Source organism: Panthera pardus, unplaced genomic scaffold, assembly GCF_024362965.1.
Source record: "Panthera pardus isolate Hobbes unplaced genomic scaffold, ASM2436296v1 HiC_scaffold_339, whole genome shotgun sequence".
NCBI classification, from domain to species: domain Eukaryota; kingdom Metazoa; phylum Chordata; class Mammalia; order Carnivora; family Felidae; genus Panthera; species Panthera pardus.
Window position 1 is genome coordinate 18,081 of NW_026526920.1, and position 21,761 is coordinate 39,841.

Below are 21,761 nucleotides of genomic sequence, written 5' to 3' on the forward strand. Positions count from 1 at the left end.
TGACACTGGTATCGCATTGTAGCTGTCATAAATTGCCACATACTTTCTCCTCCTTTCCAGACGAGGTGCCTTATCTCAGGTGTCCTCTGCACGCAGTGCTCAAACCCACACCTGTGGCATTTGGTGAGTGTCTGCACCCTCATTCAGGAAAAGGCACATCCTGCTGTGTGCACAGCAGGATCCTGGGAGGTTTCCAGGGTGAGGGTGCCAGAAGAGTCTTGGGTCATCCACCACCCCAGGGCTGGGGCCCAGGCATCATCCATCCCTCTCACATCCCAGGCCATGCACCAGTAAAGCTAAAGTGAAGGGGAACCCATCTCTGTCAGAATCACAGCGTCCCTGTTGCCGAGCCCAGACCCAGCAGCCAGGAAGACAGAAAGCACAGCAGTGGCCAACAAGGCAGAAACCCACCTGAAGCCTGACTTTAGGGGAGGAGACCTTACACAGCCAGCTTCCTGGGGGTGTGACTTACACAGCCCCATGGGACCCCGTGCTCGCAGGCGTTGCACACCTGGTTCCATGCTCTGCTGTCACCCTCTTGGAATTCTTCATTTTTTCACAGGGAGACCCACGTTTTCATTCTCCACTGGGCCTGTGCAATTAGGTGCCTGGATCTGGGTCAGGAGCCTAGTGTGGGTGAGAGAGGGGAACCTCTTCTCAGGGAAAAGAGGCAATGGGGTGCAGGGGTCCTTAGTACTACTCTCTCCCTCTTCTGAACCTGGGACCTCGTCCCCTCAACTGAGGACGTCACTGAGGGGCCTGAGAAAGTTCCACTGTCCCGCCTGCCACTGAGCCCTCCCAGGTGTCTCACCTTGGTCCACGGGAGGAACTGCAGTCCCCACCCCACTCCCGCAGGGATCACTCAGCCCTTCAAGACACCAGGACTTAGGCCTTGCTTTGGCTTCACTGGGAGAGCCCTGTTTCCAGTGAAGAAGAGCTCCAGAGCCCACCAACAGGCCTCGGGTCATGGTCACAGGCAACGGGCTGGTGAGCTCTACTTTCATTAAACCTACTCTGTCGGGAACAATGGCTCCTCCTTCCACCTGCTGGAGGGCTGAGAATGTCGCTGAGGCCTATCTCCTTGCCCTGAAGACTCCATCTGAGGGAGGGATGAGATGCTGAGGTTGTGTGGAGGATGAGGGAAGGGTTCCCTTAAGATGGCGCCTCCAAAGATGGGGTGGAGGAGGCGGGGATTGGTGAATGTCTGTGGACCTTGTTGTGTGGTGGGAGGGACCGTGGCACCAACCCACAGCCTTCCACTCCACCCCTTTTCCCGCCACCTCCCCCACCACTGGCATCTAACTGGGGTTGTACCACGTGGGAAATCATGTAACTCTGTGGACTGGAGCCTCTCGAAACTCACGGTCTAGGCACTCAGCTGGCACCTCCGCATCTCCCAGCACTGTACCCACACCTATTGCCTTCCATGCAGAGGCGGGGCATGGCCATCTCAGAGCACCCGACCACGTGCTCCTCAGAGCACCACGTGCGCAGGTAAAGGAAGAAACTTCCCAAGTAATTTTGCAACTTTAATGTAACACCGATACCAAAAACATGAAAACACGACAGAAGCGCACAACAACAGCACACAACCAAAGCAGGAAGGGCAGAGAGAGCTTCATCTGGCATGCCATCTCAGATGGGCAGGGAGAAGCTGCCTAGAGTGCTGTGTGAGGGAGGGATCTGAGGAGGCACTCTGGCCTGGTGCGTGACGGCCGCAGTCCATCAGCGCTGCCTGCAATGCAAGACACAAAAGCTGACGCAGAAATACAAATATATGTGAAACGGGGAGGGACGCAAGGACAGAACAAATGTCTTTCACACTCTCTTGGTTCCCCCACTGCTTCCAGGCCCTCCCCCGACTTCTCACAGCCCCCTCCCACACCCTCCTGCAGAGTTTCATTTAGCGACTGAAAACCTTACTGGATCCAGGAGAAGAAGTTGGCACTCGTTCTGGCGGCATTTCTGGTCCGGATGGTGGAGCTGGTGCTGGGCCCATCGAGAATGCTGGTGCTGGCCCCACCGTTGGTGCCACTGCTGACACCAGCCCTCCAAGTGGCTCTCCTGTTGGCACGGTTGCTATTCAGAATGTACTGATGGTATCTGGCCCAGAAAGCGAAGGGAATCCTGGCCCAGGCATCGCCAAAATCTCCGTCCTCATCCCAGGTCAGGAGCTCCACCTGTATGTCATCCCAGCTCCACCGTCCAATCAGAGCTTCGTCCCCGATATTCATCTGGGCCCTCATCTGGGCCCTGGCATGCTCCTCAGCCATATCCACATCCATCGTCTTGAATGCATCATCCACAGCCTCCAGGAAATGAGCCTTCCACTCCCGGGGGTCTCGGTTCTGATTCTGCAGTAGAGTGACAGCGACCATCCAAACAGCTAGCCCACCTCCACTGAGCACCTGCTTCCTGCCATACACCCTCCTGGGAGCTGTGCATAATCATTACACAAATAAAGACCGCTGGAGTCTGACTCTCCCGTTATTCCAGGCCAGTCCAGGGGCTTCACCCCATCCCTCCCGCTTACTAAGTCTGTGAACTTGTGTCAGTGACCTACTTAGGAACCTGTCAGTATCCTCACTGGACAGACAGTGGGAGGAGGCCGTGACCAAGAAACAAAGAAGGTACAGCAAGGACCAGACCCAGACCCCATCGCCTGGCCCCAAACAGAGGCTCTCTGTTACCTGGGCAATGAACCGCAGCACCCTCATCTTGCTGGTCTCGTGGCGGGCTCGCAGGCCCCAGAGGAACTCATACTCGGGTGGGCTGCTATTGGGGACCTTCTTGTACTCCAGGTACCTCAGGGCAAGAGGAAGAGAAACGTTTGCTTCCAGCCAGGCAGACCTGTTGTTGCACCAGTGGCTCCCAGGTGGCCCCTTTCCAGCCCGATGATGCAGCTCAGCTCCTGGGGGAGGATGGTCCTGACCTCCAGCCCATGCCTCACTCCCACGCTCACTCCTAGGGTTTCTGCCTCCACGATTGAGGCCTACAAAGCCTTAGGCCGCCAGTCCTGCCCAGAAGCCACGTGGAAGTGCAGGGTGGGACACGTGTAGGGTATCTGTTCATAGGAAGGCCACAAGTTTGTGCCCCTTGTCACAATGCACCCAGAGTCCCGTTGGGTGTGTTGTAAACAGAGGAGCCATTTCATCAGGCACCCTGCTCTGAGCTCATCCCAGTGCAGGGTGTCGTCCATGGCCTGGCGGAACCCCGGGACGGCCCACTGCAGAGAACAACTGTAAAGGGAAGAAGAGCAGCACACTCCGCCCATACCCCTGACGGTGTGCGCGTGCACGTGTCCGTGTGCCTGTGTGGGTGCGTGCATGTTCTCCAAGGACCAAGGACTGGGTGGGCCCTAACCAGAAAGCCAGGAGGGCTGGGCTCTAGGACCAAATGGGGCGCTTACCTGTGGGGGCCACGCTCAGACTTCCACCCTCTGAGTCCCCTGTTCCCGGGATGGAAAGCAAGGGAAATTCTACTACAGCCTATGGGGCAGGTGCCAAAGGGCATGGGGGTTGTAACACACCCTACACCGTGTTCTCTGTCAGCTTGTACTCCCTTTCCCCAAGACCAAGCTGGATCTCTACTCCTCGCCAACACTCCAGCCGCCACCCACACTCACACCAGGGACACCTATCCCTCTGGTGCTAAGATACGGGATGGAGAATGGCTTCTCGGCCAGATCGGCACACGAGGAATGCACAAGCATGAGACAAAGTTAACCTGGCCAATACTTACTTCTGCTTCACAAAGTCCTCTGTAATGAGCTTCCTCAGATCGCCAAGGAATGGGTGCCTCACCCTGAGGGCAAGGAAAGGAATCCATAACAAGAACAGTGGCAGTGAGGGACACGTGGGCAGGAGCACTCCCTGGCAGGATTGAGAGCTGCCCAGCCTGTGGGGCATCCCCATGGAGGCCTGGGGTGGCACCAGGGGCCACACGTCAAGGATGTCAAGGATACCCTAGGCAAGGGTTTGGTGGAATCCCTAAATCTGATGGTTTCTCTTACATCTCATCTGGGGACAGAGAGGGGATGTGGAGCAGCGAGAGGCTGAGAGTTCAGGACCATTTCCCCATGCACCGTGACGAGACCCTTTGCCTCTACCCAGTCCAGGACGTCCACTCCCCTGGCACCTGGCCACCAAGCTACTGCAACCCTGGTGCCACTGGTGCCCAAGGACAACACTAAGGGGTGGGAGTCGAGAGCCCAACCATACCCAGGGCGCAGTCCCATCTTGCGTAGTGCCTCCCAGAGGACAGCTGTGAGGGGAGATGAGATACAAGAATTGCACACACAAAGCTGAGACTCTGGGCGGCAGCCCCCCCCCGCCCCCGCCCCCGGCGGCAGGTCTAGCCACTCACCCTCGCTGGCACGGTTGCCATTCATGAAAATGACTCCCAGAATCACCAAGAGGAGGCTCAGCCTGGGGGTGTCCTTGGTCCTAAAGGTGGAGAAAGACGCATTCTATCCGGCAGGCATCTGCCCGAGGGACTAGGATCGGTTCACCTGACTAGCCTTTCCCAGATGGCTGGGCTACAGAGCGGTTCTTCCCACTCTGCGCATGGCTTGTTCTCCGACCCAGACCATCTTTTCCTCTGTCTGAGACTGAATCGCTTCACGCATCAAACGTAGATGCGAAGAGCCCCTCCCAGAGTCGTGTCCACAACAGGGTCAGGGCAGGGAGCAAATGCTTGGCAACAGTGTGTCCACAGGAGGCATATCCAGACCTTCCCCGCCCTTCGAGCACCGGGAGTTAGACTGGACGGGAAGCTTCCTTCTCCCAGGACCACTCTGCCAAGCCCAGGCCAGGCACGTAGCAGGAAGGGACAGGCAACAAGGAGCCTGCTTTCCCAGAAGATGGGGTGAAGAGGTGGCCGGGGTGGGGGTGAAGCCCTGAGAGCAGCCAAGGCTTGACCCCAGGCTCCTGCCCTTTCATCCCCTAATCACTGGGCACCACTAACTGTGGGTAGGAGCTGTGCCAGGCACCAAAGCCCTGTTTTCCCGTTTCTCCGAGAGGAAAGGGAGAGGCACCAGCGAGGAACCCACAATCCTCTTGCCTGCCCTTTCTTACTTTCCCAGGAGACGAGCTGAGGAATCACGTGTGCACACGAGAATGTACAGGTGTTCTTCCTTGTCAATTTCCTTCAGGTGGATCCCAAACTTCTACGTGGGGGAGAAACCAGAACAGGACATGAGAAACCCACGCTGCCTGTCCCGCAGGCAGTCCTTTCATTTCCCGTCAGAACTCTCTCTCAGCCGGGACCCCAAAGTCACGCGGAAGACTGAAGAAGAGAGGCCGAAGAAGAACTGCCCTGTGGGAGCTCTGGCACCGACCAAAGCAACAGGACCCACTTCAGGGGACAAGAGACACTCAAAAGAGCATGAGGGAGAGGACCCCGCGGGGGATGGAAGCATAAGGTGGACGCTCCCAGGTGGAGAAGCTAGGGAGGGCTTCCAGAGCAGGTAGTGCCGGAGGTGGGCCTCAAGGGGCTGCAGGGTGCAAGGCCTGCCTGCAGCTCTTGTACTACAGGGAGCTGCCCCTGTCCCTTTGCCCACCTTTTCCAGAGTGTACGTTGCTCGTTCAATGATCTCAGGGAAATGTTCGTCGTATTCTCGGATGACATCCTTCATCATGTCTGCGGGAGATGAGAGGTGGAGAGAGCACCAGGGCTGAGCAGGGGCCAAAGAGCTGCACCCCCTCAGTCAGCCTCACTGAGGGGAGCACAGTTGGGACCCCCGTACTGTGCAAATGGGAGCGATCAGCTGGGCACACTGGGTGGGGACATGTGATGCGAGGCCCTGCAGGGTAGGGATGGGGACGGGGGAAGGGCAGGGCTCAGGGAGGGGGCGCAGGTTGCCCACCTGAGCGCTTGATGGGAATCTTCTTGTAGTCCTTAATCATCAGATATTTCACCAGTTTATTTGCCTGGAGGAGGAGGAGCACACGGGGAGATCAAGGCATGGCTGACCTCCAAGAACTGGCCCATAGGAGAGGAGAGGAGGAAGACGGGGGAAAGGCAGATTTCTTACCCTCTCTTGCAGAAGGGTCACGTTGCGGGGTGGCAAGCACAGGACATGTCTTGAGGGTACCTGGGACCTCAGGGCCATCGGTGGCCGGGGAACCATATGAGCCCGCACTGTCATCGGAGGCTGCGATGGTCTCCAGGTCGGTGGGACCGCAGGAGGCTCTCTCTCTTCCTCGCTGCTCTCATATTCGTCATCCAGGTGCTTGGACTGTAGCATTAGAGAGAGAGAAGAGACCCAGGGCTACCAGACTCACTGTGCAAAAGTGCCCAGCACACGTCTTAACCAGAAGAGATACTTGGAAATGAGGGTAGTACAAACAGTGGATGACATGTGCTGAGTGCTTACTATGTGCCCCGCACCGAGCCAACCTCTTCTCCCGTCAGGCCTGAGGGCAGAGACTTCGTGGGGTCAAAGCATGCTAGCAAACTTGTGTTGGACCAACGTGCACAAGCTGACAGAAAAGAGGAGGGGAGAGGAGGGGAGGGGAGGGGAGGGGAGAGGAGAGGATAGAGCAGAGAAAGGAGGGGAGCAAGGGGGGGGGTGCAGACAGCAGGGAGGTCTCACCTTCTTGGTCCTCTTGCCTCCCATCCTGACCCAGGGCTCAGCACTGTGCTGGGCAGGGGCAGCTGCACCCTCAGGCCCAGGGATGCTTGTGGACATCTTGGTCTTGGCAGCAGCTGCTGTCACAGCATTCTGAGGCTCCACCCACCGGGTCTTGGCGAGAGCCTTTCCAGATTTGGTCGTCTTGGGCCGGGTGGCTGCCCCCTCCCTGGCAGGTGCTGCCTGGAGCACCCTGGAGGCAGCACTGGGGCCCTCTGTGGCAGCCTCTTGGGCCGGGGCGGGCCTCTTGGAGCGAGAGAAGGCCATGCCACTGACACCTGCCGGCTGGGTGAAATCAAAGAGATCGTTCTGACCCAGGAAGGCTGTCTTGGGCCGGGTGGCATCCATCTCACTGGCACACGGAGCCTGAGAGAAACCACAGGCAGCACTAGGACCCTCAGTAGCAGCCTCCTGGGCCTGGGAGCCTGTCTGGGGCTGTGTGGACTTTGCTGGAGCCCCTGGGGCGGCCATCTCACTGGTGACTAGCATCTGGGAGATGTGTGGAGCAGCAAGGGTGGTCTCAGGGGTGGCTGCCTGAGCCTGGGCCGCATAGGTCATGGGCTGGGTATCTGCTCCTGAAGCCTGGTCTGTGGCCACTGGGCGGTTAGTGACCACCTGATTGTAGGTGGCACGGGCAGCAGCAGCAGCGGCCCTAGCAGCACGATTGGAGGCGGCTGCGCGGGCTACGTTGACAGCATGGGCAGCAGCCTCATTGGCAAGTGTTTCTGGATCCAGCTGAAATGCCTCCATCAGAGTCCTAGCTAGCATAGGGTTTTCCACTTCCCAGGGCTCATTCTGCAAGGCCAGACAGAAGGGTAGGGGAAGGCAGACAGTTCTACAAGCTCACATCATGCTTCCCACCCAGCCTCCTCCCTGCAGCCAGCTCCCAACCCCCACCCCCCGTCTGTCCCCCTACCCCGGACTTCCCAAACCCCCTTTCTCTGAGCAGGAGAGGGAATGCTCCGGAAGCTGGGCAGTCCTTCCCCATTCAACCCTCCCATTCACCCCCCCCCCCCAAAGCAGCTTCACAGGGGAGAAGGCCCAGGGCCAGCAGGTGGCCAACAAGGAGCCTCACCGATAAGATGCGAAGGCCTGGACCCAAGCTCCCAAAGGCTCTGAGGATACGGATGTCAAAGCTGGTGAGGGTGCCATAGCCTCCAAAAGCACCAAATTCTTCATAGTCATTTCCTTCAACCATCTCCTCCTCCCCGACTTCATCGCTACCCTCATCCATGTCTTCAACGTTGTAGGTTTCTGATTCCATGCGGTAGCTTCCCTCAGCCATGCTGGGGGGGGGGGGGGGGAGGGTGGTCCCAAGGAGAAGAGAGCTTAGCCAGGGAGGGAGGGTGAGGCTTCTTCAAGGGGGAGGGGGCGGGATCCAGTGGGAGGTGGGATCCCTCAGGAGGAGGGAGGCTGCAATCATCAGGTTACTAGGCAGTACAAGGCAGACAGAGGGGGGAGGGGGAGAAGGGAGAAGGGAGGGAGGGGGTGTCTGTTGGGTTAGATTCTGTCAGAGACGCAGCACTAGGAGAGGGATAGCGATGGTCTCCCTGCACTTAAAGGGGAGTTCAAGAGGGGCACGCTCCCCGTCCCAGCCTCTAGATTTGAATAGGGGGTGGACTGGTGGGCTTGGGTCTGAAGAGTCCCAAAGGGGGATGCATTGAGAGAGGGAGAAACAAAGGGCTTGGATTTAACGACGAAGGGGGAGAGCAGATGACATGAGAGGGCTGAGACTACTGGGACCCCGGAAAGCTATGGGAAACTGAATCCAGAGACCCTCTGGCTAGGTCCAGGCGGGGGCATTCAGCTGATGATTCAGGTCTGGGTTGGGCTCATACAGGAGCGCTAGGGGTGAGAAGGGTGGGGGTGGGGGCTCGGATTAGGTGAGGCATGAATTAGAGCGCTGGAGGTCTCAAACCCCAGGATCGCAACTCCAGGAAGGGGCCCACGGGGTCAGCTTGGTTGGAGTGATCTAGGAGTGGTTGGGGTGGGGGTAGGGCCTCTGCTCTAAGATAGCTCAGCAGGGTGCACACGGGTCTGCTAAAGGGGTTCGGATTGTGGGCTCCAGTGTAAGTGGGGATCAGAGAGCCTGAGTCTCCTGTTGGAAGACTCTCCTCTCCTGTTGGAAGAGGTCGGTGCGGAGCGGGGGGCGGGGGGCGGAGTGTCCTACCTAGACCGTGGGTCTAAGCGGGCTCAGGTTCTGAGTGCCTGGGCTTTGTTCAGATCCGGCTATTGGGGGAGGGGAGGGCGCACCGTGCCGGGTTCCACTCGTCCTCTCCCGGTCCAGTCCGAGGCTGGATTCTTACCTTCCCTGGGGCTCCAATGGCGTCCGTCCTCAGCACCAGGAACCCCGCAGCCGCGCCCTCGCCTACTGCTGCCAGCACAGCAGCTCCGACCACCCCGCCCCTTTTCTCCGCGCACCCCCCGCGTCTGGGCAGCCTGCGCATGCGCGGACCCCTCCAGCCCGCCCGCTTTCCCAACAAAAGCCCTCTCCACCAGGTCCCCAGTGCGCATGCGACTCCAAGAGTGGGTGGGCGGGGTGGGGGGTGTTTTCTCCTTCCCGCCCGAGACCCCTCACCCCTCCTCTGACCGCAGGCTCGCGCACTCGCAGCTCTGGGTGCAGTTCGACCACCCAATCATCTACCCTCGGTGCCCGCACTTCTGCACAATGCTTCTCGTCCCTGCCCTCCCCGTTCCCGCTAAACTCCTCTGGTGTGGTCTGGAATACACTATGCCTGGCTTCCCCAGCATGACCCCTAGGTCACAAACACAAAGGTCTCTAGCTGTGTCTCTAACTGTAACAAGGGGAATGGAAATGGCCAGAGGATGCCAATTGCCCTTGTGTTGCCCAGCACTACCCATCTCTATGGCCCCCAGACACACTGGGAACATCTGCTTCCCCAGCTACTCTGTATGCAGCTTGTGCATCACAGCGCTGTCTGTACTGGGGCTTGTCTTCTTCTCACAGCAGCCCTGGGAGGTGGCTGTCAGCATCCCCATTTTACAGATCAGAAAGCTGAAGTGCAGTCACACCACATGAACTAGACAAGGCCACAGAGCCAGTAAACAGAAAATGCAATATGTGGGCCTGGGTCTTCCTGACTCCAGACCCCATGTCCCAGTAGGGCTGGCCTGGGGACTGAGGTGCGCCCCCCCCCCTTCAGTTGGAGCGACAGATCAACCCCTCAGCTCTCCTGCCCTGCCAACACCTGTCCCAAACAAGCAAAGTTTGTGCTCTCTGAGACGCAAGCTCATGCTCTGTATCCGGGACACAGGTAGAGACCCCCAGTCTCCAGCCCTCACCTACTGCACGCGTGGGTCCATCCAGGTGTGGGAATTGCTCCTTGGGGTCCACTCCCTGACCTAACCTCAGGCCTCTTCTCTGTGAGTGGCACAAACACGCTGCCCCTGAGGCCTTCCTGGTGCCCACTGGAGCGGCCAGGACAATCAGGCATTTTGTGTGTCTGAGCCATGGCAAGCCCTGCTTCAGAGTAAATGTTTGCCCGGGGTTCCTTGCAGGGCAGGGGCCTGGGGCCGCTGTGGTCTCGTGGAAAGAAACCGGGCTGGTCTTCAGAATTCCAGGGATGGGGTGCCGGGCCAGTCTGTTGCTAGCTGTGTGAGCCTGCTCGGGTCCCTGGACATCTGTGAGCCTGGTTTCTCAATATGCAACATGGAGAGCACAGGAAGCACATCCCAGGGTCCTACCCAACCCAACACATGCTGCTGTGCTTCCAGAATGACTGGAGAAACTGCTTTGGAGGCAGACAATGCTATGTTTCCAACTCAAATCGAACCTGTGCTTTTTACAAAAACCATAGCAGACTTTCAGATTTGTTTTTATGTCAGCCTCTCCGGGACTCCTGTGTGTGAATGGAAGCTATTGCTAGGACCACAGCTTTTACTCTCCAGTGACCAGTATCAATTCTGACTGGCTGGATGACTTTCCTCAGCTGTTGCATAGCAACCTCCCTTGTCAGCAGCCTGTGTCTCTTCAGCCCTTCCTGTATAACACGTTTCTGTGGGAGGTGACCAGACCCTAGAAATGAAAGCCTTGGCAAGCTGCTCAGTGCTAACAGAAAATACTGTGTTCCCATCTCAAACTGAACCTGTGCTTTTTACAAAAGCCATAGTGGACTCTCGTACTCATTTTGTTCGCTTGTTTTTGCTTTCTTTCTCCCTTCTGAAATTGAGCTATAATTGGCATATGACTTTATGTCAGTTTCAGGTGTGCAACGTAGTGATTCAATATTTTTATGTATTGTGAAATGATCACCACAATAAGTCTACTTAACGTCCATCCCCATACATAGCTACGACTTTTTTTTTTCTTATGATGCGAGCTTTTGTCACATTCGTTTTTATATCAGCCTCTCTCTATATATGCTATATAACCATATATCTATGCTAACATGCTAGTAACTCCAAAATCTACAGCTCCAGTTTGAACCTCGCCTTTGAGATCCAAACCCATATATTCATTCCCCTACGTGACATCTCCATTTGGATGTCTCAAGGGCTCCTCACAGTGAGTCTGTCTAGAACTGGTCACTTGGTATACCTACCCCTCCCAAAGGCTCAGACTCCCCAACTCTCTTGTTTCTAAAACTCCCATCTTCACCATCTCAGTAAATGGCACCATTATCCACACTCACTCCAGAAAATGGAAGTCAGCTACCACCACTCCCCTTTGCTCATACACGGCACCCTGATGGGAAGCCTCTGCAGCTCTCCAGAACTATCTCTCTGTGTGGCTCTCCCCTCCCTTATTTCCAGCAAATTCTAGTCACGTTGGCCTCTCAGAACTCTCAACTCTGTCTCCTTCACTCAGGCTCTCCACTGGGCTCTGTTTGTGTTCAGTCTCCCTGTGCTGCAGCCTGTAAACTCCATCCAGGCAAGAAATTGGGGGAGTTGGGCAATCTGAGAGCTCACCATATTAGTTTCCTTTCTCTCAGGGATTGCTCTCTGCTGTTGCCTGTGGTGCCATGACGTAAAAGCTTTAGAATTTTTTTTGGTTTGCAGCTATTCAGGTGGGAGAGTAAATCGGGTTCCTGTTAAACCATCATGCCTCCATGATGTATTTCTTAAATTTGAATTTTTTCTTAAATTTGAATTTTTTTTTTTCACTGAGCCATAGGGTTTTAAGATGTGTTTCCTTGCTACACATGCATCTAAGATCTACCTAAGTGACTCTGCACAGATATCGTATGGCGTGTATTCATGACATTTTTCTTTCCAATCTGCTCCCCCAGGGCTTTACCCTGACTCCTAAGGAAGTGGAAAACTGGAAAAAATATACAACCATTCAACACCAAAGGTAAGAATTACAGGGAACTTCTCATCAGAAACAATGCAAGTTATAAGATGGTGGCATATCATCTTTATAATAGTGAAATAATTAATAACTGCCAACTCAGAATTTTTATAGTCAATGAATATCTTTTTAAAATGAAGTTGAATTAAAAGTTCTTTTCATACATACCAGTGTTGAAATAATTCATCATCATTGGATATGCACTACAAGAAATAGTAAAGGATGTCTTTCAGGCATGAGAAAAATGACAGTAAATATAAATATACTCTACACAAATGAATAAACAATACTGGAGATGTTAAATATGATGATAGCGATAAAATAATCTTTTTTTATTTTTGGAACTTTCTTTATAAATTAATTGAGAGCGTAAACAGAAATTCATAGCAATGCATTGTGGAGTATAAATTCTGCGGAATTAATTTCTTGGACAATAATAGCACAGGGCCTAGTGGGAATATAAGTATACTGTTGGTAGGTTCTAATTCTACATGTGAAGTAGTACAATATTACTTGAAAGTAGACTGTGGTAAGTTAAAAGAAGCATCAAATGTAAAACCTATCCAAAAAATTATGGCTAATAAGCCTATTTGGAAGATAAATGGTATTATCATGAAATACTTTAAAATAAGTCCTAAAAGGGAAAACAAAATAAGACAACAGATGAGCAAGTAGAAAACAAATAGCATGATAGTTTTAAATCCAACCATATCGACAATGGTATTGAATACAAATTGAATTCACCAATTAAAATGTAGAGATTGACAAATTGGATTCCTTTTTCTTAAATAGGCTTTATTTTTAGAGCACTTTTTAAGTTCAGAGCAAAACTGAGCAGAAAGTACAGAGCCATCCCATAAACCCCTTGCCCAAAACAGACACAGCCTCTCCCACTACCAACATCCTGCACCAGACTGGAATACCTCCTCCTACAATCAATGAATCTATACTGACACATCATTATCATGCAAAGTCCACGGTTCATATCGGTGTTCACTGTTGGTTTTGTGCATTCCATGGGTTTGGACAAATATATAATGACATGTATCCACCATTATAGTACCACACAGAATTGTTTCACTGCCCTCCAAATGCTCTGTGCTCCACATACAAACCCTTCTCTCTTTCCTAACCACAGGCAACCACTGAGTTTTTGTTTGTTTGTTTGTTTGTTTGTTGTTTGTTTGTTTTGTTTTGTTTTTGTATTTTTAAACTGTTTCCATAGTTTTGCCTTTTCTGAAATGTCATATAGTTGGAATCATACACTATGTGACCTTTTTAGATTGGCTTCTTTTAGTGGGTAATGTGCATTTAAGTAAGGCTCCTCTGTGCCTTTTCATGGCTTGACAGCTCATTTCTTTTTAATGCTGAATAATATTCCATTGCCTGGATGTGCCACAGTTTATTTATTCATTACCCTATGGAGGACGTCTTGGTTGTTTCCAAGTTTTAGCAATTATGAATGAAGCTGCTATAAACATATATGTGAGATTTTTGTGTGGACCTAAATTTTCAGCTCATTTGGGTAAATACCAAGGAGCACACCTGCTGCATTGTATGGTCAGAGTAGATTTAGTTTTGTAAGAAACTGTGCAACTGTCTTCCAAAGTGGTTGTACAATTTTGCATTCCCACCGGCAATGAATGAGAGTTCCTATTGCTCCACATTCCCACCAGCATTTGGCATTGCCACTGATCTGGATTTAGGCCATTTTAATAAGTGTGTAGTGGCATCTCATCGTTGTAATTTGCTTTTGCCTGATGACATATGACGTGGAGCATGACAAATGGATTTTAAAAATAAGATCCAGCTATATGGTGTGTACATGAATTCCACTTTAAATGTAAAGGTACATAGAGGTTAAAAGTAAAAGGATGGGAAAAGATATAGCATGCTAGCAGTAATCAAAATCAAGCTGTAATGGATATATTAATAACAGACAAAGCAGATTTCAGAACAAAATACATTACCAGAGATAGTAATTGGTTATATTTATATTTACAATTATATTTGTATTTAAAATTGGTGAAAATGGTCAAGTGGACATAAAAATTCTAAACAGAGTTTGGAAATAAATGAAAGAAAGAAAAATTCACAATTAGGGTCAGAGATTTTAAGTCTTTTCTCTCAAGAGTTGAACAAGTTGACAAAAAAAAAAAAAAAAAAAAAAAAAAAAACCCAAACCAGTAAGTGTATAAACTGAAAAACACTATCACCCAAATTAATCTAATTAACATTTTAGCACACTCTCCCCAGCGGCAAAGAACACACACTCTTTTCATATATACATGAAAATTTACCACGATAGACAATATTCTGGGCCATAAAAAAGTGTTACTAAATTTGACAGGATTAGCATCACCCAAAGGATTTTCCTAGAGGACAGTGGGATTAAATTAGAAGTAGATAACACAAATGTATCTGTAATATTTTAAAAGTATTTGGAAAGTATATAATACACTTCAGTAACATATGGGTGAAAGAGGGAATCAAAAAGAAATTTAGAAAGTAATTTGAACTGAATGAAAAGAAAGTACAACTTACTAAAATTAGTAGGATGTTTCTAAAGCAGTCCTTACAAAGAAATTTATAGAGCACAAATGCCTACATATAAAAATAAGAATTCAAATCAATGACCTAAACTTCAGTACTTAGAAACAAAAATGCAGACACAGTGAAGACCAAAATAGCAGAAGAAAGGAAATAAGGGAAAGTGCAGCAGTCACTGAAGTAGATGATAGAGAAAATAAAATACATTAAATCTGATCCTTAAGAATATGAATACAATTGGGGTGCCTGGGTGGCTCAGTTGGTTAAGTATCCGACTTCGGCTCAGGTCATGATCTCGGGGGTTCCTGAGTTCCAGCCCCACGTGGGTCTCTGTGCTGACAGCTCAGAGCCTGGAGCGTGCTTCAGATTCTGTATCTCCCTCTCCCTCTGCCCCTCCCCTGCCTGCTCTCTGTCTCTCTCTGTCTCTCTCTCTCTCTCTCTCTCTCTCTCTCGAAAATAAATGGACATTAAAAAATAAGTAAAAAAAGAATATCGGTACAACTGATAAGCCTTTATCTAGAATGATTAGGGGAATAAAAGCGAGAAGACACAGGGCACCTGCGTGGCTCAGTGGGTTAAGCATCCGGCTCTTGACTTTGGCTCAGGTCATGATATCATGGTTTGTGTGTTCAAGACCCACATCGGGCTCTGCACTGGTGGCACAGATGCTGCTTGGGATTCTCTCTCTCTCCCTCTCTCTCTGTCCCTCCCCAGCTCATGTGCTCTCTCTCTTTCTCCCTCTCTCTCTCTCTGTCTGTCTCTCAAAATAAATTTAAAAAAAATTTAAAAAAGGAAAATATTATAAAAAATGAGAGAGAGAAGACATGAGTTACCAATATCAGGAATGAGAGAACTGTTGTCATCAATGATCTTACATTAAGATATTATAAATGAATATTATCAATAACTTTATTGTAATCAATGAAATTTTATACCACAAAGATATTCAAGAAAATTAAATTTAAAATGTCATTTGCAATAGCAAAAATGCCATTTACAATAGCCTAAAAATATAAATTGTTTTCGTATAGATGTGGTAGAAGAATGTGCAGCATTTTACCTGAAAACATTAAAATATTGCCAAAAACAATTAAAGAAAACTTAAATAAATGCAGAGGTATACCATGTTCATACTATCTCAAATACCAAACGTTGTTAAAGACTTAATTTGCCACAAATTCATCAATAGACTCAGCACAATCTCTGTAATAATCCCATCAGGGTTTTTGTAGGAATTGATAAACTGATTCTAAAATTTATAAAGAAATACAAAACACCTAGAGTATCTAAAACAATTTTGGAAAAGGAAAACCAGTTTGAAAGATTTATGCCATCAGAATTCAACACTGTTTTTTTCAGGTGTTGAGGATTAAGAAGGGCACTTGTGATGAGGACCGGATGTCGTACGGAAGTGTTGACTCCATACACTGTACATCTGAAACTAATATTACATTGCATATTAGCTAACTGAAATTTAAATTGAAACTTAAAAAAATAGAAAAGAAACCAACAGTTATTTCGAAGCTACAATAATCAAGAGAGTTTGCAGTTGACATAAAGAGAGACAATAGAACAATTTAGCATGATAGAAATTCCAGACACAAATACATGCAAGTATATAGCCAATTTGCTTTTACAAAAAGATGTCAAGGAAATTCAATGGGGAAAAATTAATCTTTTCAAAACATAGTGCTGCTTTTTTTTTGCCATATATAAAGAGAAAGAAAGAAAGAAAGACAAAGACAGAGAAAGAAAGAAAGAAAGAAAGAAAGAAAGAAAGAAAGAGAGAGAGAAAGAAAGAAAGAAAGAAAGAAAGAAAGAAAGAAAGAAAGAAAGAAAAAGAAAGAAGGAAGGAAGGAAACCTCAATCCTTACTTGACACCATAAACCAAACAAACTTAAAATGGATCAAAAACCTAAACGTGAGCTACAATTGTAAAATTTCTACAAGGAAACATAGGAAATTACGACCATCACAGTGTCTTTGGTTTGGGCAAAGTTTTTCAAACTAGGATGTCTAAAGAACAAAGTATGCAAGACAAAAATTAGTAAGTATGACTTCAAAATTAAAAATGTTTTGGTCTTCAAATGTCACTGTTTTGAAAATGAAAGGGAAAGCCACAGACTGGGATAAAGTATTTAGAAAAAATATATATCCAACACAGTACACTTTTCAACTATATAAAGAACTCTTGCAACTCAGTCATAAGAAGACAAATACCCAACTAAAAAACTGGAAACATGGACAAACTATTTCAACAGACTACCTCAACAAAGAAGTAATACAGATGGCAAATAAACACATGAAAACATGTTCATCATCATTTATTATTAGGGAAATGCAGATTAAAGCCACAATAAAAAAAAAAAAAACTGTGTCGACACCTTCGTATGACTAAAATAAAATAACTGACCCTAACAAATGGTAGCAATGATATGGAGCAACTAGAATACTCATACACTGGTGGTGGAAATGTAAAATAATGCAAACACTTTGGAAAACAGTTTGGTAGTTATCTAGTTAGATATACATCTCGCATACAACCCAGTCATTCCACTGCAAGGTGAATGCAGAAAAAAGGAAAACGTAAATCTAAAAAAAAAAAAATGTGTTTATGAATGTTCTTTGCAATTTTACTTGTAATAGACAAAATCCTGGAGACAAGCCAAATGTTCATCAACAGGGACATGATCTAACTGTGGTATATCCATATAATGTTATAAACCATTAAAAAGGAATGAATTATTGCCACATACAGCAACAAGAGTAAATGTGAAAACACAATACTTGAAAAAAGCCAGAAGTATCCCCCCCAAAAAAGAACACAGATGGTATAATTACATTTATTAACACTAGAAAATGAACACTAACTTATAGTAATAGACATCAGTTCAATGTTTGCCTGGTGATGAGAGCATGAGGAGGGCAGGATGGATTTCAAAGGCATACAAGGTTATTTTTCATTGTTGTGTATATATATACATCATATACATATACACATACATATACATATACATATGTATGTATACTTAAGTATATATATATATACACACACATACATATGTACATACACACACACGCCTATACATATGTATATATACACATTATCTCGAGTATGATGACTGTTTCACAGGTACATATGTCAAAATTCATCAGACTGTGCACTTTAAATCTGTTCAGTCTACAGTGTGTCGATTATAACTCAATACAGTGTAAAAGAAAACAAAAACAAAAAGCAGATGGAGAGGCACCTGTTTGGCTCAGTCAGTTAAGCATCCGACTCCTGATTTCAGCTCAGGTCATGATGTCATGGTTCCCGAGACTGAGCCCCGTGTAGGGCTCTGCATTGACAGCATGGAATCTGCTTGGGATTCTCCCTCTCCCTTTCTCTCTGCCCCACTTCCACTTCGTGCGCACGTGTCCTCTCTCTCTCTCTCTCTCTCAAAATAAAAAAATAAACTTTTTAAAAAAGACAGAGGATGGGGAGATATATATTGCAAACTTTATAAATTTATAAGATATAAATATCAAATATTATGTAAACCAAGGGCAGATGCCTCACGGTATGCATTTTTCAGTTGCATAAAAAGAATGATATGTATTAAACTCAATAGAATTTGTTGTCTCTGTGAGAGGCATAGCGTGGGAGTGGAAAATGCCAACAAAAAGGATCAAACAAATGAATGACAAGTGAGGGGTCTGGCCTGAAAGAATCATGAGAATAGTGATATGAGCTGGAAATAAGATTTTGTCAACCCCTGACCCTAAATATCCCCACGGTCCCTTCGCTTAAACTATTCTGACCTTCTCTTAGGCCCGTGAGAGTCACACTTGTGACTGCCTTAGGGGCTTTATAGTGCTGCTCCTGGGGCCCCTGCCCTGGTAACCCATTTTCCTCTCGTGCTCAACTGTCTACCTCAGGCTTACTTTTGAGGTCTCAACTTTCACATCAGTTTTCCATGAAGGCCTTTTCTGGCCACAAACCGCTTTATCCCCCATTTAAATTACTCATCCTCTTTTCCTTTCTCTGAGCACCCTGAAAACTTGCTCCATTTCAGTATTTGTCCTAAGGGGATAGAGTCGTTAGAGAGAAGCTTGCTGAAACATCTGTCTCCCCGTTCCAGCCGCAGCCCCATGGTGAAAGTTGCCATTGTCTGTTTGGTTCTCCACTGTATATCCTGAGGGCCTATTCCGATGCCTGTTACATAATAGACTCTCCAGGATGTTTGTGGGAGGAATAATTGAAACTGAATGGAAAGGAAGGAAGAATAAGAATCAGTAGAGGGATTGGTATGTGAATGTATATATTCATGCTCTCCCGCAGATGTGGCTCCCTGGGGCCCTGACAGTGGGGACACAGACAGGGATATGTGAGGGAGAGCAAAGGGATGAAAGATACCCAGATATGGAATATGTGGAACGGGATGGAAGGGAGAAAGAGAAACTCAGCAGAAGAACCAGCTGGAGGACTGAAACGATCTAGGAAGGAGAGAGAGAGAAGTGGCGGCAAAGAGAGAGGGAGGACTCAGCGGAGACGAGGGAGAGGTGGGGGGAGAGGGACAGGAAGTAGGACTGCAAGGTGACAGGCAGAAAGCCAGGGGCAGGAGGAAAGTTAAGGAGCGCCTCTCCCCAGAGGCACACCTTACTGGGTGGTGATCAAAATAATGAATTCCACAAGTTCCTCCTTTTCTTTCTTTCACTGTCATCTCTTAACGTTGGCCATGAAAATTTAGAGCTGTCTGTAAAAATCAAGACAACAAAGGTCCCACCTCACTCATTGCTTTTGGCGAAAAGCTGGTGGCTGAGCTCTCACCAGCGACAAGGCTACAGGCAGGAAACACGAAGAGCACACTCTTCATTCTGAAGCAGCTGCATTCAGGTGGCTATGTGGGAAGCACACACCGTGAAGGTAATAGACTGATGTCTGCATTGTATTTGTAGAAAGGAAAAAAAAAAAAAAGGAAACATTTTATCAAGTCTTTCATGTAATATGCCATGGAGAATTCCCCATTGTGGGGCACTGGAAAAGAACCGAGTCCTCTCAGGGACAAAACAAGGAATTGCAGATGGAAGTTGCCCTGCTGCTGGTATTGGGAATTCCCTATATCTAAACCTCTAAAATGGAGTAGGGTGAGGGGCATGTGAGCATGTGGAGGTGTTGGCAGGAATCTGACGGTATGGGACTAGTGTTTGTCCACAGGACAAAACAACATCTTCCCCCTACCCTACACTGCCACTCTGCCCTCTCCCCGGGGCTTTCTCTAAATGAGGCACAGACATGAGGGCGTCGAACACTGTTCACTGGGCTAGTTCCCAGCACCCCTCAAATTTAGAGCCTTCTGGTGGAGTTGGGTTGAAGCACAGGCTTGGACTCAAGAATGAAGCAGAATCTCTTTGACTACTTCTGCATCTTACCACCACTGACCCCTAATGTGCAAGGATGATGACTCAGCCCCAAATCTCCAGTGAGAAGAAAGGAAGAGAGAGTGATGTGGCAGCACCCCAGCCTTCACAGGTTGGCACTGGCTCAGTTTACTGCTTAGTGTTGCAAGAGAGAGAGAACATGCACATGTCTTACATGCATGGGTGCCACCTCACAGCGTGCAGTGGTACTGCGCTCAGTGCTCCGGAATCTGGCCCGTGTAAAGGAGTGGGGAAAGGGCCTGGGAGTGGGGGCTTTCCCTTGCCTGAGGAGAGGGAAGAGAAGCGTGACCCTAGTAGATTCCCTGCTAGTTAGAACCACGGATGGGAACTGATCTGATCCTAGGAAAAGGAGGTCACGTGTAAAGTCTCAAGGGATTTTGCTGTTAAAATCTCAAATGTACTAGTTCTGGAAAGTGTTAAAATGTGGACTTGTTGAGAAAAACAAATGCGAATTCACAATAGTGTATTTTCATTAGAAAATGAAGAAGCAATAAAATCTGGCATATAATCACTGATGCTTTTAAAACTTTTATCATGTTGGAAATCAGTCACGTGCTTTGGTTGACAACATACAACTATATTTATAAAATATAACAGGGTGAGGTTTATATAAATTACAAAACAAGGATATTTGCTTTATACATTTATTATAACGTGTTGATTACTTTCATAAAGCAAGCACTACAAGAAAATATGAAGGTGGATACAGTAAAGTAAATATATCAAATTGCAATGTTCAGAATTAGCTAGTTCTAACACTGGTTCAAAATCATTGCATACAAACATTTATTTTTTCACATGTGAGATAAACTGATAGGCTGGAAGGTGGTTGGCAAGAAAGGGAGATGGCTTTACGGAAGTGATTTTTACAATGATCAGCTTTTACCATACATGCTATTCAAATAAAAGGTATTAGATTTTATTTTATTGGACGATGATAAAATAAAGGCCGGAAAATAAGAAAGAGACAAATCTTTGGTTAATGATTTCTTTACCTGAAGAGATATTTAATTCCTGGAAGATTACTCCAAGGCTAAGGAAGAAGACTTCTGGAAACCGATAAAATGTGGATCTACTGACAAAAATAAATGTAAGTTCACACACAAAAAATCCCCCCTGAAAGTAATATTATGCTGTATGTGAACTGACTGGAATTTAGACAAAAACACAAAAAAAGAAAAAAAAAAGAAGAACAAAGCAACAAAATCTAGCATATAGATGCTATTTTAAAACTTTAAATGGTGGGTATAAATTGAACACATGTAGCTACCTTTACAAAATGTAAGAGGGTGAAGTACACATAAATTTAAAAACATAGGAGTGTGATTTCATAAATCTATTATAACATGTTGACTGTTAAAAATAATCTAGGACTATGAGAAAAAATAAGTACAAAACAACTAATTATAGCAATTTTAAACTCCAGAATTTTCTAGTTCTAACACTGGATCAAAATCACTCCAGATACCTTATTGTTCATCTATTAAATAAAAGGGTAGGTTAGCAGGTGGAAAGCAAGAAAGAGGGATAACTTGAAATAAATGAATATCCTAAAAATTGGCTTACACCAATATACGCTGTTCAAAAAAATATATTACATTTTACCACTATGCTAAAATAAAGAGAAAGGGAACAAGAAAGAGATGAATCATGGTTTTGGGATATATGTTTCTGGAAGATTCCTCCAAAGTTAGGAAAATAGATTCTCCGTAACATTGTATGTTTGGGACCTTTATTAGTTTCATGGCTCATTTAAATTTTGTTGGGATCAGGAACACCCCTGCCTTGGAAGATAATGTACCAGGAGGATACTTTCCTTGCACTTCCTACCACAACCCCTCCCCA

At 47.6% G+C, this 21,761-nt stretch overlaps 1 protein-coding gene and 1 non-coding gene across 4 annotated transcripts; both read right to left on the reverse strand.

Moving 5' to 3' along the window:
- Window positions 1-1,516: 1,516 nt before the first annotated feature.
- On the reverse strand, window positions 1,517-9,071 carry LOC128774605 (melanoma-associated antigen D4). 3 transcript variants are annotated; one of them, XM_053893669.1, is made up of 13 exons: window positions 8,938-9,071; window positions 7,707-7,917; window positions 6,596-7,426; window positions 6,035-6,238; window positions 5,867-5,930; window positions 5,561-5,640; window positions 5,076-5,167; window positions 4,366-4,445; window positions 4,221-4,263; window positions 3,742-3,804; window positions 2,691-2,805; window positions 1,924-2,354; window positions 1,517-1,735 (listed from the first exon to the last, which is right to left on the reverse strand). In XM_053893669.1, the coding sequence occupies exons 2-13, from the start codon at window positions 7,914-7,916 to the stop codon at window positions 1,726-1,728; spliced, it is 2,223 nt and encodes a 740-aa protein (XP_053749644.1). In that variant the 5' UTR covers window position 7,917; window positions 8,938-9,071; the 3' UTR covers window positions 1,517-1,725. The 3 variants fall into 3 exon arrangements, with proteins under 3 accessions (XP_053749644.1, XP_053749645.1, XP_053749646.1); XM_053893670.1 differs by lacking the exon at window positions 8,938-9,071 and adding an exon at window positions 8,802-8,910; XM_053893671.1 differs by lacking the exon at window positions 1,517-1,735 and having other exon boundaries at window positions 1,920-2,354.
- LOC128774606 (small nucleolar RNA SNORA11) lies at window positions 3,052-3,180 on the reverse strand. The gene has a single exon (XR_008419056.1). It is a non-coding gene; the product is annotated as a small nucleolar RNA SNORA11 (small nucleolar RNA).
- Window positions 9,072-21,761: the final 12,690 nt, after the last annotated feature.